General features: G+C 37.2%; 1 protein-coding gene across 4 annotated transcripts in view; it reads left to right on the forward strand.

Moving 5' to 3' along the window:
* The window catches only part of CDKL5 (cyclin dependent kinase like 5), a 122,015-nt gene that overhangs the window by 71,430 nt on the left and 35,528 nt on the right, over positions 1–15,057 (forward strand). For all 4 annotated transcript variants that reach the window (XM_054071407.1, XM_054071427.1, XM_054071438.1 and 1 more), the window contains exons 5-9: positions 335–471; positions 3,433–3,553; positions 4,250–4,309; positions 9,359–9,449; positions 13,940–14,129. In XM_054071407.1, the coding sequence (XP_053927382.1) occupies positions 335–471; positions 3,433–3,553; positions 4,250–4,309; positions 9,359–9,449; positions 13,940–14,129 (599 nt within the window). The remainder of the gene's footprint in view (positions 1–334; positions 472–3,432; positions 3,554–4,249; positions 4,310–9,358; positions 9,450–13,939; positions 14,130–15,057) is intronic.

The following is a 15,057-nucleotide window of genomic DNA, read 5'->3' on the forward strand; positions in this document are numbered from 1 at the left end:
ATATTTTTAAAGCATATCGGTGCTCTTGAACATGAAAAAAATAGAAATGCAAATGATTAGTTTCTTATGACTTTTTCTCCCACTGAAAATCTGTATAGTAGTGACAGGAAATCGATGAGGGTGACATATTAATAGCACAGTTCCCAGTTACTTTTCTTCCAGTGCAGAAGCATCCAGGCAGCAGAGAGAGTCCACACTGGAAAATAATTATTTTCTTCTGTAATATCTAGAAACAGAATTTAATCAAAGTAAAGATTTATAACACTTGTTACTTGGGCTTTCTATTTTCATTTTTAGTTAAGTTTTACTCTATCACTTTTATTTTGCACTCTAGAAAATGAAGAAGTCAAAGAAACCACTTTACGAGAGCTTAAAATGCTTCGCACTTTGAAACAGGAGAACATAGTGGAGCTGAAGGAAGCCTTCAGAAGAAGAGGAAAATTATACTTAGTTTTTGAATATGTGGAAAAAGTGAGTTGAGTTTGTACTATCCTTGCTACAGCTAAATCATCAGTTTATTGGAAGAGTCTTCAAAATTACTTTTACTGTCGAAAATTAAGCTATTTTAGTCTAAAAACAGGAACAGGAGAGTACAGTTTAATACAGTCTGAGTTGTTGTAATTAGACCTTTATTATGAGAAAGCAACACTGGTAACTTTACTATTGTTTTTACTTCCTGTTTTGGTATTAGAAAAAAGTACTTCCATATAGGCATACAAACATTTTCAAATTATGTAGACTGGAATACATATAATTTAAAGGAAAAAAAAAAGAACATGCAAAATTCCTGTTCCAGTTTAATTTTAAAGCTAATTAACTGTCCTGTGTTATGTTTTGTAATGAGTCTTGACATGGTCTTCCAAAACGGGATCGCAGGCTTTTGACCTTGGAATCTGTTTCAACTTTCTCCATCCTTCCCTGTTAAAAATAGGATTTGTTTTGTATTTCTGTAACAAGGCCACTGTCAATAGTTGCTTAGAGGGATTTGGGAAAGATCACTGTCATTATTTTCAATCCTGACATTGTTTGAAACGATTCCAAAATTTCTTTAGGTTGGCCTACTACTGCCAAGCATCCTGGTCTTTTTCCAGGTAGAAACAACCTAGAACAGATTGGCCTTTCATTAAGGGTTTTTTGTTATGAAGGCAGACCTTCCCTCTGAATTCTAACCATTTAACATTTCTTCATGGAAATAATTAGATGGTATTTGGATACACACAGTAAAAAATAAACACAAGCTTAAATATATATATCTTTGTACTTTTCATCAGATATTGTTCCGATGATTGAAACTTTGATTTAATGTCCTGCAAGTGTGGTGTTGCAGTCTGAGTGATAGTCCTCATCAGTCAATTCTCTCTCGTGGGAAGTTTCCTCACCCTAAATACCATGTCTCCTTTACCTCAATTTACAATTTATTATATCATTTAACTTTATGGCATAATGTGAGATGACCTATATTAGCCCACAGTTTGGCAGAAATCAGTTTTGGCAGATCAGCAACTTCTAGCATAGTACGTTACTTAGATCTAACATCCAAAGCTTGACTTGTTCCACTCGTGTTCCTTGTAATTTTTCCAAACATGAATTCCTTTGATCATACACCAACTTAGAACATACATTTAATTTTGTATTATAGCTGACTCGGCTAAGCTTGCTGTAGCAGTGGGTTAGAAGAGCAGCCTAAGTAAAAGATATTTAATTGAGTATACTTCAAAAATTGTTAATATTGGTAAAGACATCAGACTGCAAAATCTAACATTATTTGCATTAGAATAAAATAATATAATGATAAAGGTAGACATTATGTATAGCTCGTGCCTAATGTCAGTTCTGTATTAATGGTCACCTTTATTTTCAGGTAATCTTCACAGTTCATAAATGTTTCTTATTTTCAGATATGTCAGATAGTTTCCACAGTAGTTTCTTTGAAGACCAGGATGATTTCTGTATTTTTCTGGATGAGGGAAGTGTAGAAGGAATTAAGTAAAAAGTAGTGTAGTAGGCTAATTTTCGCTTTAACTGGTGATGAGCCCCTTGTGGCCTTGAGGGAGTCTTAGCTCTGCAATGCTCAAATCCAGATTACTTAAATTCACATTTAGTCTAATCTCCTTTATTCATCATCCCCTTAGTTAATGTCTTCATGTAGGATTATGTCTCACTGTGTTGATGGTACTATTTTAGTTCATATTTGTAACACTAACTTTTTGACTTACTTATCCAGATCCACAGGCTTCTATGTGGAAGAAGAGCCTAACTAAAATCAATATGGTTTCTTAACAGAAAATTCCTTTTCTTACATTTGAACTGTATTTCTAAGGAAACTTAGAATGAAGCACATAAGCTCCAGTAATTATTCACAGGCCATGAAACTTAGAAATGTTTTCAAATATTACAAAAGTGTCCGTTTAATTTGTCTTCTATTTGTGTTCTTTAAAGTATTTTACAAGAGAAACCTCAAAAATATTGTTACATGGCTAAAGAAAATATTTGTCAAAGACAAGGCAGATTTATTTTAAATGAAAAATCTGACCAAATACTCAAATCTATGCTTAAATGAGTTGTGTAAGGCAATATAGCCAAAATGCCTATTTCTATTTCAGATTTCAGTAAATAAGACTCTTCTGTCTTCAAGTGGGTGACTGCTGTCCATTATGCATTAAGGACTGAGAGAACAAACTCCTTTGTACTTCTAATTGTGCGAAATTGGAGACATTTGCTAACATAATGGAAATCTAAGTGTTGTTTTTCAAAGAAGAAATTTACAGGTTTAAACAATCAGTTTATTTTTCCCCTAGGTGTGCCCATAGAACAGTTAATATGGCCGTGGTTACCGTAGTGTGAATATGTTAAAGATCAAAACAGTTATAGGGTACTCTCTAGGTTGCAGTTTATGCCTCTGAGACATTTTCATATCTGTTACTTCATTTGCACTAACAGGCTTGTGTTTCTTTAACTACAGCTATACATACATATATGGTTTGTGATTAATCATGGCCTTGCTATGTCCAAGCAGCAGAAGTATCTTAATAACAAAGAAAACAGTATGTTAAAGTACAGTCGCTATTTACAAAATGCTGTGCTCTACTAAACTTTTTATGTAGCTACATTGACGTGGTGTTTGTTTAAGCAACTTCTTGTAACTGAAGTTTTAGGATAGTTAGGACAAGTGGCTTGATGACAGTCTTTTAGGCCTTGTGATATATTTGTCGTTCACCTCTAAGGATTATTGTCTTCACAAGTGCTTTATCTGGAATGAAAAAAAGCTCGTAGTATGCTTACGATTAAAATACGCTCTATGAATATTAAACTGCTGGTTTTGCGTAGCCAGACTCACTGGCCTAAGTATGTTGATTCAGAATGCTGAAAGCATGTTATCTTCTAGCAACTACTGTATATAACTCTTTTTAATAATGTCTTTTAAACATTTAGAATATGCTAGAATTGCTAGAAGAAATGCCAAATGGAGTTCCACCAGAAAAAGTGAAAAGCTATATCTATCAGCTAATTAAAGCAATTCATTGGTGCCATAAGAACGATATTGTTCATAGAGGTAAGTGTATAGTTCTCTACATGGAAATAAGCCCCAAGTAGGAATTTACTTTCTAAAGAGAAAGATGTTACAACTTGAAGCAATTTGCATTTAACATAAATATATGCAAGTGCTTTATATTGTGTCCAAAGAAGAGCAACAAAGCTGGTGAAGGGTCTGCAGCACAAGTCTTATGAGGAGTGGCTGAGGGAACTGGGGTTGTTTAGCATGGAGAAGAGGAGGCTGAGGAGAGACCTTATAGGAATAAAAAAAAGACTTAAAACTAGAAAACATATTTTTTCTAAAGAATTGACAAGAGGTTATAAAGATCATAATAACTGAAAATGTTGAACACAACACACTCAATGTTTTATTGGTTAACTGGGTAATTAAGTGTCGGTTCTTTGTGTAATTTTGCTGCTTGCAGTTATTCTGTGAATTGGTTTGCTGCCCAGGCACATCTGTAAACACCTTTTATCTTCCCATATTTTATTGGGAAACACTTTAGAAGACTTCAAAAGGCAGAAAATTAATTCTACATGTTCACAAACAGAATTGCTGGGAGCTGTTTCAGCAGTTGCTCTTGTAATGCTTCATTTATGATTGCCTGAATATCTCTAAATAAGTTATAATGAAATAATATTTGTTAACAAAGTTCAAAATTAAAAAGAGACATTAAAAGCATTTTTTTTCCTCTGTCTCACTCTGCTACTGCAGATATCAAGCCAGAGAATCTCTTAATAAGCCACAATGATGTTCTGAAGTTGTGTGACTTTGGTAAGTGAAATGGATACCTGCTGCTTATTTTTTTAACCAAAGTCTTGCAGTGGAGTTTCACCTTATTCTTATCAGAGTTTAAAACCCTTTTAGTGGTCAGAATTGAATTCTTCTTCAGGTTTGTGGGCTGGTATTTTAATTTGAAAGATCTCTGGGCTCTAATTTACATAGCCTGTGAAATAATTGTATTAACATGTCAATAGAAATGCTGCATTTTTCTCTTCCTGTATTTCAGGTTTTTACTAGCAGTGTTACTGGCACTTAGCTGAGAACAGTGCAGGTAATAAGCTGAGTAGGAGCCTAGAAAAACTACGTTTATCTGACCTGCATTTTAAAGGAAATTGTTCTTCCTTGTTCAGTAAAGATAGAATAAAATTATACTTTTTATATACTTTTTAAACTACTGGCTTTCGTGAACTGTTGTATATAGGTCAACTTTTATTGTTGTATTAATCAAGGAATCACATGTTTACATATGATTAATGACTGAACGGCTAGGGGATAGAGTCAGACTTTTGTGTGTAATGCTAACTTTGATGTTTCCTGATTTATCAATACCTGTTTAATATCTGCTTTAAGGTTTTGAAGAATCAGCATCTAAGCACAAGCTGAACTTTGCCCATGGGATTAATCCCCAGAAGACAAGGCAGAATATACACTGTTCCAGCAATTTGTACTTTTGTTCTAAATGCTACATAAACACAGAATAAAATTTTGTTCCCTCTAAAAAGCTTACAGTTTGGCTTGGTAAATAGAAAACAATTCCATAGTGCTTCCCAAGGGCACTTTTCAGTGAGAGCGATTTGAAAGCTGTCATTTCAAACCTCTGCAATTTTGAATGAAAAGAAGAACTGTTAAAAAAATGAAGTATTTTTTTAGGAACACAAAAAAGGCATTTGCCATTTGCAGTACTGCATATTTCTCGTAATCCTGAAGGCATTTTTGCTTAAGCAATCAGAAACAATAACTGTTCTAGAAAAAGCCTTAGAAGGTTTGGTCCATGTGAGTTCTTTCAGTTGAGGGTAATTTATTTTGCAGTGTAAGAAACTGCACAGCTCTGACAGATCATCAGGGTATTAGAGTACCCTGTGTGCTTTACTTGTTTTGGTAGCCATGGGACTCCTGTCTACACCGCTGTGACCACCCTCTGCTGGCATCTCTGTGCCTAGGCTGCCATGGTAGTGTTGCCCAGAGCTGACCGGGCAGGATCTTTGTCTAATCCACACGGTTATTCTCAAGGCCGTTCCCTCGCAAAGCAAACTCCGCTGGGGTTGTTGGTGCCAGAGCTCCCTCTCTACCCCTTTACCCCCTGCACTGGCTTTGCCTCGTTAAGGGACCCAATTGCTGCACTGCACAGAGCATAGCAACCAGTGAGGAGGCAGTGCCTGTCCCTGATCACTGTGTGCTCCAGTCAAGGCTGATAGCCAATAGGGGTGGGTCCTGATGGGGACTGTTCATTCTCACCTCCTATCCCCTCATGGGGAAGAACCTTACCAGGAGGATCTTCCCTAGCCATCACCCTCCCTACCTCCTTTTTTGTGGGGGAGGTGGGGAATATATTGCCCCTGAAAGTAATGTTAGCCTTAGAGTTGGTGTATGCCATCAGCTAACAGATCTTTTATGTGTGAGAACTTGTGCCGGTATCCTCTGTGCAGCAGTATTACAGGAAAATAAAAAGGCAAATGGTACAATCACATATTGGACAACAGTTTTCTGACTAGATAGAGGCAATGTGAATTCCATCAGCAGTGATGTTCTGGCCTATTGGCTTGACCAGGCCATACACTCCAGCCATATTCTCCTTCTGCTGTTGGAAAAGATGTGCTATCATGATGTACTCGCAGGGCTTGGCACGAGCTATGTTATCGGAAGTTTTGTTGTTTTTAGTGTTCATGTGGGTTAGTTTGAATTTTGATCAGTGTTTCAGATTTAGTTGAATTTAAAATTCCAAGCAACTCATATCATTTGGGATCAATTTTAGTTGTTTGCTGTACTGCTAATTGATGTTATTGCTAGTAGTTTAAGCTACTGCTGTAAAATATCTGTCAGAAAGGTGTTAGCTGCAAGTGTTTCCCGAACATGTACAGATAAGCCTATAAATATTGGCCTTTTAACATGATTTAACGGATGCTGTCTGCCTGCCTAACTTAATTCATGTTTTGGAGGACAAGTATTTGTCACATACAGTGCCACGTTCCTCATGTGATAACAAATGCAGAGAAAGGTCTATGCATCCATCCCAAGGCAGATATTAAAGTAATTGGGTGTTTCTGAATAGCCTAGTGGACAAAACAGTTTGAGTAGAAAAGTTCATAAATTTTTAACAAGATGGATCTTCATAGTCCTTGTGCCATGTGTTCTGTACATATCGTGCTAGATAAAAATGAGATTGAATGTGGTGCTTGCCTGGACACATGTCGTGTGGGTGTCATTTGTGCCAATGGAAGTGGAAAAAGAGAACAGTACAAAATGCCGGTTGCAGCAGATGCATCTGACTGTTGGAAATAGTTAGGCTTTCTGCCTAGTGCATTTGCCTCTTCAACACCAGCGCTTCCCAATTACTTGTTTTGGTGATCTTTTATTCTCTGTAGATGCATAAGCACAGAAATCATGATGCACAGCACTGGAAAAGACCTCAAGAAATTCGTTAGTTCATCCACCTACTCAAAGAAAGGATTAAGCATGTCTGTGTCATTCTTGACAGATGTTTGCTTAGCTTATTCTTAAAATTCTCAATGATGGAGATTCCCTAATATGCCTAGGCACCTATTTAAGTACTTGCTTGTCATTAATGTTAGAATGATTTACTTTGTCTACCTTAAATTTGCCTTATTTTTCTATAAGGAACTGAAAATCTTTTCCTTTTTCCCTAACACCTTTTTTCTTGACACCTCTCCTATCCTATTCTGAGTTGTTTACTGTTCTTTGAAATGTCTTTATTTTCTTTGATCCCCTGGCATCATGGTGTATTTGCTAGCTCCATTGCTTTCATAGGATGCTTTTACCCATGCCTTCTGCCTTTACCTTCTCACTGTTTAAAATTAGTCTAATCTTCTCCCCAGTTAGCTTTTCTTATTTTTGTATAAAAAAATTATTTTAAATACCTCAGTACAATTTGGAGGATGGAACAATAAGCTAAATCCACCATGACAAAAAATAAGTAATGGTGGCCTTAGACATTTATTATGCTTTCTTGAGTTATTAATTGTCCATCATCTTTCAGCATGTTGTCATAGAGTCAGAGCAGTAGTAAATCCAGCACGTGGTTTCTTGCATCACCCAACAATATAAAGACAGTGAAGCCCATGATGATAATTTTCCTTTCTGTCTTGCCACTTCAAATTTATTTAGCACCTAGTCTGTAGAGTTGGGGGCTGATCGTTTTCTTTTCAGACTACTTTAGCTGCTGCTAGTCCCTGGATATAGTAGCTGCTGACTTTGACTATGTTCCAATAGACTGGCCTGGTGGGAAGGGGACACATCCTTGACTTGTTGATTCTTCTGGTGGGCTGTCAGGCCTGTGCTTTACAATAGCACATGTGATTATTTGTATCATGTGATGCCTCCACCACTCCTCCAGTTTAGGACTTCCCACTCTTCATTTGGGCTGTCCCATTTCCTCAGTGTAGCTCCTGGTTATCCTGCCTCTGTTGTTTAAACACACAATTGTATTTTTCACTGACAAAATTAATCAGATGGATCATGAAATTTGAAACAGAAACAGGGCTGCCTAAGCAGTTCTGAATATAATAATGTCTAGAAATTTACCCAAACCCAACATAACATGTAAGAAAAAAGTGCTTTCCAGCTTTTCTCCAGCAGCATCGGTAATATTCATTAGACTTCATAGGAACAGATCAGAATTGTTATTTTGGGAGAACTTCAAAATATCTGTTCCTCATTATACATGACTTTTGGTTTACGAACTCTTGACAGTACAGGTGTATTGCAAAGAGTAACAGCTGTAACCTATGTCAGTAACAAATTTATTGTTGTTTTCTCAAATCACTAGTTTAATAATAATAACAATCTGCATCCAAACCTTTACTTCAGCTGGGAGTAAATTAGCGTTCCATAGAGGTCAGTGAGTTAGGGCTTCTTCACAATAAGCTGCCAAATGAAATACACTTTGGAAATTTTATCCTTTCTTCATCATTCATGCAAGACTCAGTGATTTCAATGAAGTGAATTTTAAACCAAGTGGACAGTTATTGCCATGTCCCAGTAAGAAAGCATTTTGAAAATGTTGCTTCTGCACTTCAGTTCAAAAAAAATTGTTTCAGTTTGAGCTCTAGGAAGGAGCCTGCACATCTGGAGTCTTGCTGCTAAGATCCATCTGTCCTCAGTATCACCTTGTTATTAATTATTTGTTTGAAAACTGTAAGACGCTTGATACTTTTCTGCAAACAGAGTCTGCATGGGAAGCTGTCACATGTGGAGTGAGCCAAATGCAGATATAAAGCACTTTTGCTGGTCTTTGGTAGACTCCTGCCTTTTGTAGTTTTGGGGAGATGACACTGTTCCTTCCTTCCAGGAAGGCAGTGTTCTTAGATGAGAATCACACACAGTTTCTTGACCAGTTTAAAAAACTGAATGCAGCAAGACTGTAGAAGTTGTGATCAATGATTGGAAGACTCTACTCCCCATGCGTGTGTTATGTTTCTAGTGTAATGAATCTTCTTCTGCAAACAGCATCTCAGTGCCATTTAGTGGCAATAGTTCAATAGCTTGGATGGCATACTGACAGGTGGCTTTACCAGTATGTTTTGATTATGGCAAAGCACCAAAGTGATAGCAAAACCCCCACACGATTCTTAGGAGAGCACATAAGTAAAGTAGTCATTAAAGCAGACATGCTGACTTTCAGTGTCATATTAATAAAAGCTTGCATTTCAATAGACAAACAATTGTTGGAGGCATTCTGCACCAGGGATTGTAAACAATTTACCTCTGTTTAGATAGATGTGATCTCTTACTGCCAAAGTCAGTGGTGATACTGATTTCATATTGTACTTAAAATGGGATATAATTGCACTGTTCCTTTGACAGGCTTTGCTCGTAATCTCTCTGAAGGAAGCAATGCTAACTATACAGAATATGTGGCTACCAGATGGTACCGCTCACCTGAACTCTTGCTTGGGTAAGTACAGTTTGTGGAACTGCTGTGGTAAATCTTGACTGATTCCTTACATTTTTTTCAAGTATCTTTGGTAAGATTTATCCGTGGGGAGCTGTGGTTGATTTAAAAGGAAGATTTCAAGAGGCTTCTAGATTTTCATTAATTTTTGTTCATTTCCAGTAAGTCAGCGTGAATCATTGATATGTTGATCTGTCTTGAGCTGAGTACTATTTAACCGATTAAAATATAAAGCTGAGTTTTAACAGATATACTTCAGATTCCTGCCTCTCCATTCCCTTCAGAACTGGTTTCCATGGTAGTTCTGTACCCTGGAATGATTTAGTTTTCATTCACAGTTACACTCCCAGTTACCCTTCCCAGCACTGCTGAAGTGGCTCAGAAGGATGGTGCTAGCTTTATACTAGTCAGGAAGAATTTATTGAGGGAGGCTGTACAAATCATTTTAATAAAGCATTGAGAAGTTAGTGTTGCGTTGCCTGTGAAAGTAGTAGTTACACGAGTAGCCTTAGCTGGAAATACTAATTTTACTCTTTTATTAATCTGTAAAATGAGTGTTTTACTACCTCACAAGGCTAAGCAGATGTTCAGATACTGTATGAAAAGAATCATAGGACCCAACAGAGAAAAGGAAGAATAAAAAATAACTGGAGACCTACTATATGTGATCTTCCCATTACTGTCAATGGGAAGTTTAACAGTGCATTATTCTAAAGCACATGATCATTCTCATAGCACACAATTCCTATACGTGAAGCATATAGTATTTATATACATATATCCTAGAAATAAGTAATTGTTAGCCACAGGATGAATTTTAAAAGTATTGGTCACTTCTGAGATTATTTAGGCAAAATGTTTCATGCTGCTGTGAACCGAGGCTTTGTTGAAGCTTTGATTAACACTGAACTAGATACTTCTTTAATAGGTAAAGTTTTTTATTCTGTCAATAAAGTCCTCCCAGTATTCCCAGAGCTGTGCCAGTCTTAATCGAATTGGTAGATATCTGCCTTGTTATATGCAGAATTGTATGCTAAGTTACTATTAAAATCACCAAATATCAGGTTTTTATATTTTGGAAAAAAAAGATATATTAAGCTTCCAGCAAACTGCGTGTGTGTATGTGTATAGATAAGTGTAAAAAATATTGGGAAAGAAAGCATCAGTTGTCGCCTTTTTAGTTACGTGACATTTTACTTTCTGCCAGAGTAGTAATGAGGATTTAGGAGGAAAGACCTGAAAAGCTTGACAGATGTAGTATGATTCTGACCTGCAGTTTTCAAAACTATTTAATCAGCAAAGGAAATCTAGCAGGAATCACATGTGTTTGTAATTGACTAAAATTCTTTGATTAGTTTGTAGAGAGAAGGGCTGAGTATGTGTATTTAATACATTCAACTTTGCCGGCGTGTGTTTTTAATGCCAAGTTTTCTCTGGCACAAAGTCATGTCAATTTCTTGGCAATCCTGTTTTATTTCCCAGACACTCATCTTACCTATTCCTCCTTTCCCTGAATTTACCAAGTCTTTATAAGCATCTAATATTTAGAAGCCTTCCCAGGGTTATTAAATATCTACATTTTACCAAGTACAATTTTTCCAGTTTTTAAAACATGTCCTAGAGAGGTTTCTGTTTTGCAATAAAGTTCAAGATGTAAATTTCAGGAGAGAAAAGAAATCACTGCCTAACTAATCGCAGAACATCCAAAATCTTCTCACATTGGAGAGCATTGGGTAACTTAGTGGAGTACTCTGTACCCTTTGATGACAAAGTAATGCTAAAAGCCAGTATATTTGAAGGCACACCAAATTACTAAATCAAAACATTTTTGGATAATCTAATTTGTGCAGGAGTAAACTATAGTACTTCTAATTTGTGGCCTCTCTGTCCTATAGGAGTTATTTAATTTATCCAGCACATCACTCTTGCATTGTTTGCTTCTTGTGATCTGGCAAGACTGATCGTGACAGTCAGCAGAACAGGAGTCTTCAGGTGTCTTCAAAACAAAAAGTTGCAGACTACCCTGCCACCGCCTTAAGAAAAGGGCATTTCTTGATTTGTTGCTGTTTGACTACAGAGTAAATAGTAGACACTTCTTAAACTGTAATTCAGCTTTCTTTATTGTTGTGAGGAGGAAAAGGTAACAGTCTCTGCCTCATGCGAGTTTTAACCCATTCCACAGTTGTAACACTAGCTTGTTCTCCAAGGCCCCCCCCAGCCTACAGCAGCCTTTTCCACGTTTCACACTTTGGAGGAGAAACCTGCCTATTAAAGGGGTTGCAAATAAAGATGCGCTTTTTATTCTGTTGCAATAAAAGGTAGGTTGTTTTTTTAGCTGCACTTTCAAAAACTGATTTGCTTACAGAGCCTCAGTTTTCCAGTACAGGCACAGAATATCTGAAGAGCAGGTGCATGGCTTTGGAGGCTGTTCTTGTCTGTGTAGCTTTTTGCAGCATTGGCAAAAATTAGTCCTTCCTTGGCACTCATAACTGATCTGATGGGTGGGTAGGACTAGCAGCATCATAGAAACATTGAGTCTCTCAGCAAATCTACAAGTAGCCGCTATTCAAGATTAGTAAGGGAATTATGAATCCACAGAGCCATTGTAGTAGTAGTAGTACTTCAGGAGTTTTGGCATGCTTGTTGACACTGGTGGATCATTGTCAGCAATCTATTCCAATGGGGCAAACTTAGATTTTGTGATGATTATTTGTGTAAGTACTGCAGTGTCCTCTGGCATATTCTGAAAGGCAAACAGTTCTTGAAATTCTGGTGTCCTACTTCAGGTTTCCTAGCTACTGTAGACTTCTGCTCTAGGCATCTCAGTGGGCCCGTTGTTTCACTCAGGCAGTTGTCCAGCTAGAAATGCTTTCTCACCTTCACCTAACTAAATCTTCACAAGGGTTACAGAGTACTTTGGCCAGGTGCCCTCTGCACAGTGCAGTAACAAATTATGAGTAATCAATGGAGAAAAGTCAGATTCTTTTTTCTGGGGGTGTTCTCTCTCGAAACATCTTTAATCATCGGTGTAAGGAAGGAGCGTTGGGGAATAGGTTTATTTTAGGATTTGTCACCTGCAACTCCTGCTGCTGTTTCATTCTAGAAACAGCCAAGCCAGCTGTAACTTAAAAGTCTCTTGAAACTGAGGTTGAGTTATTGAAGTTTCAAAAAGAAGAGACTCAGTGAAATATGTTTTCAGTTCAGTCTGCGTTCCAGTCTTTGTTCTTTTTATATGCTTTTTCTTTGACATGAGAAGAATTCTTCAGCCATTCTGCTCTAAACCTAAACATCTAAAAGAGATTCTTGGGATAAGTTGGATGTTTCCCAAAATTCTTTTACAAATTCAACAAGCGAGAACGCGAGTGTACTGAAAAAGCATTGCATTGTTCTGTAGTAGGAACAATGAAAAAACAAAAGCGTGCAGCGTGTTAGCTATTGCACAATTGAGGTAGACAGCTAAACAAGTTTGCTGAGGAACAGAACCTTAGAGTGAAAGTCAGAAACTGTCCTAAAGGACACTGTTTCTTCAGTGTGCATGCCTTTAGATTCAATGTGGCACTAGTCTAACACTCCATTCTCTTATTTTCATGCAAACTTTCATTCTCTACATTCCAATTTTCTGTCCTACATGCCTTACAAACCATCCTCAAGTCCATAATCTGTCCTGACTACGGTATCCTTATTACCTCTTTTCCATTAAATACCCTTGTATGTAGTCTTAAGAAAAGATGATGCAGATCCTGATGGTGTAAAACTCACACACTTAGTTTCTGATTAATTCCTTACACCACTTCATTGATGAACTAGGGTTTTTTTGTCATTAGCAGTTTAAAATACCAGGTGCCATCCTACTCACCACACAACATTATTTGCACACACAGAGACCATCCATCAGAATCCCTTCTCAAAACTTGACCTGTGGCTTGGCTCCAGAACAGGAATTAGTTATTTTATGATGCTTTCATAACTGTAATTTTTAAGGAATAGTTTTCAGGGGCATTCCGTTTTCTCTCTAGTTAAAATTTCACTGTATGAATGCTGAAACAGGGATTACTTACCACTTCTGTTCTCCCAGTGGCCAGACCCAATATGCCTATCCCCCTGTTAAGCACAGTGGGAGAAGAAATGTAATGCAGAAATAAAAACACAGTTAATAACCCCTAGAGAGAAAGGAAGTTAGTGCTAGTTTAACTTAGAATGGTAACTGCATTGTAGTCAAAAAGATTATTCATGTATGTAAGATTTTTCACAAACGTACCCAGTTCTTTGGGAGTACTTAAGAATTCCTTTTCTGCTTCCTTTGAAGCAGCGATAAATCAGGCAAACCAGGGCAGAAATAGACACCTTGGTATTTGAGGTAGTTCCTGTAATATCAAAGTTTATTTTTCTGTCTCGTAAGGAAGTGGGCTATGGGAAATACGGCAAATAATTTGAAACAGCTCAGCGAGAAGACAGTGTCAGTGGCTGACAAACATTGTACATTCACTTTACAGAGCTCCTTATGGGAAGGCTGTGGATATGTGGTCTGTAGGCTGTATCCTTGGAGAGCTGAGTGATGGGCAGCCCTTGTTTCCTGGCGAGAGTGAAATTGACCAGCTCTTTACCATTCAGAAGGTGCTAGGCCCACTGCCTGCTGAGCAGATGAAGCTCTTCTATAGCAACCCACGCTTCCATGGCTTGCGGGTAAGAGAAAACTTTGTTCTTTTTTTTTTATTTTACAACACAGTATTTGCAGTATTGTCATTTTTGCTATGAAGGTTCTTTTCATTTACATTTATCTATAGCATGTGTTTCTGTGTAAGTATAGGATGTTCAGATTGTAAGGCATTAATAATTTAAAATAAAATTCTGATTGCACCAGTACTGATCTTTATAAATATGGGGGGTTTACTGTTAAAAAGTTGCTTTAAAAGTTTCTTTCATTTCTTTCACTTTTTTTGCATACAATTTAGCATTTATACCCAGCTTATCATTACCCAGCCAGATTTGCATTATGAAGTTCAGTAGCATAGCTCTGTCACTTCAAGGTGTGGAAAGTTCGTGCCTGTTGTCTTCAGGCTACTCTGTTGAAATATCTGAGCCATAGATGCTGCTATTATGGTAGAAACGCTTTTCAACTTTTTGCTTGCATTGCTGGGGAGCTGATATAAGCCACGTGAGTAAAAAAGCACTTTCTGCTGACAGCATTGTTCGCCTTTCAGGGTTTTGCCAGTACCATATAATGACAGAGAGTCACTAGTGTGGAGAAGCTGCTCAGGTTGGATTGTGCAATACAGCAAGATCCCAGAAGCTGTATAAAAGTATTAGTTCTGTTATCTTTAACAATACCTGGTCAGTAGTTGTATTCATGTTTCCTTGTAGTTCAGTTTTGGTTTTCTTTTTTAAGGGTGATTTTATGATCTTGATAAATGGTCTAAAATAACTAGTGTAAAATCCCATAAAGACACAAAAAGTGTTTTAGGAGACCTGATTTGTGCTAAAGACTTGAGATTTGAGTTTTACTCTGTTAAAGAGAAAACTTAGACAGTGAGAAAAGGAAAGAGAGGGAGGCCTAGTTGTGTTAAAAGTTGCCATAAACTGGGTTTAGCTGATGTTGATAAGAAAGGAGATG

The sequence above is a fragment of the Cuculus canorus genome, chromosome 1 (assembly GCF_017976375.1).
Source record: "Cuculus canorus isolate bCucCan1 chromosome 1, bCucCan1.pri, whole genome shotgun sequence".
Lineage (NCBI taxonomy): Eukaryota > Metazoa > Chordata > Aves > Cuculiformes > Cuculidae > Cuculus > Cuculus canorus.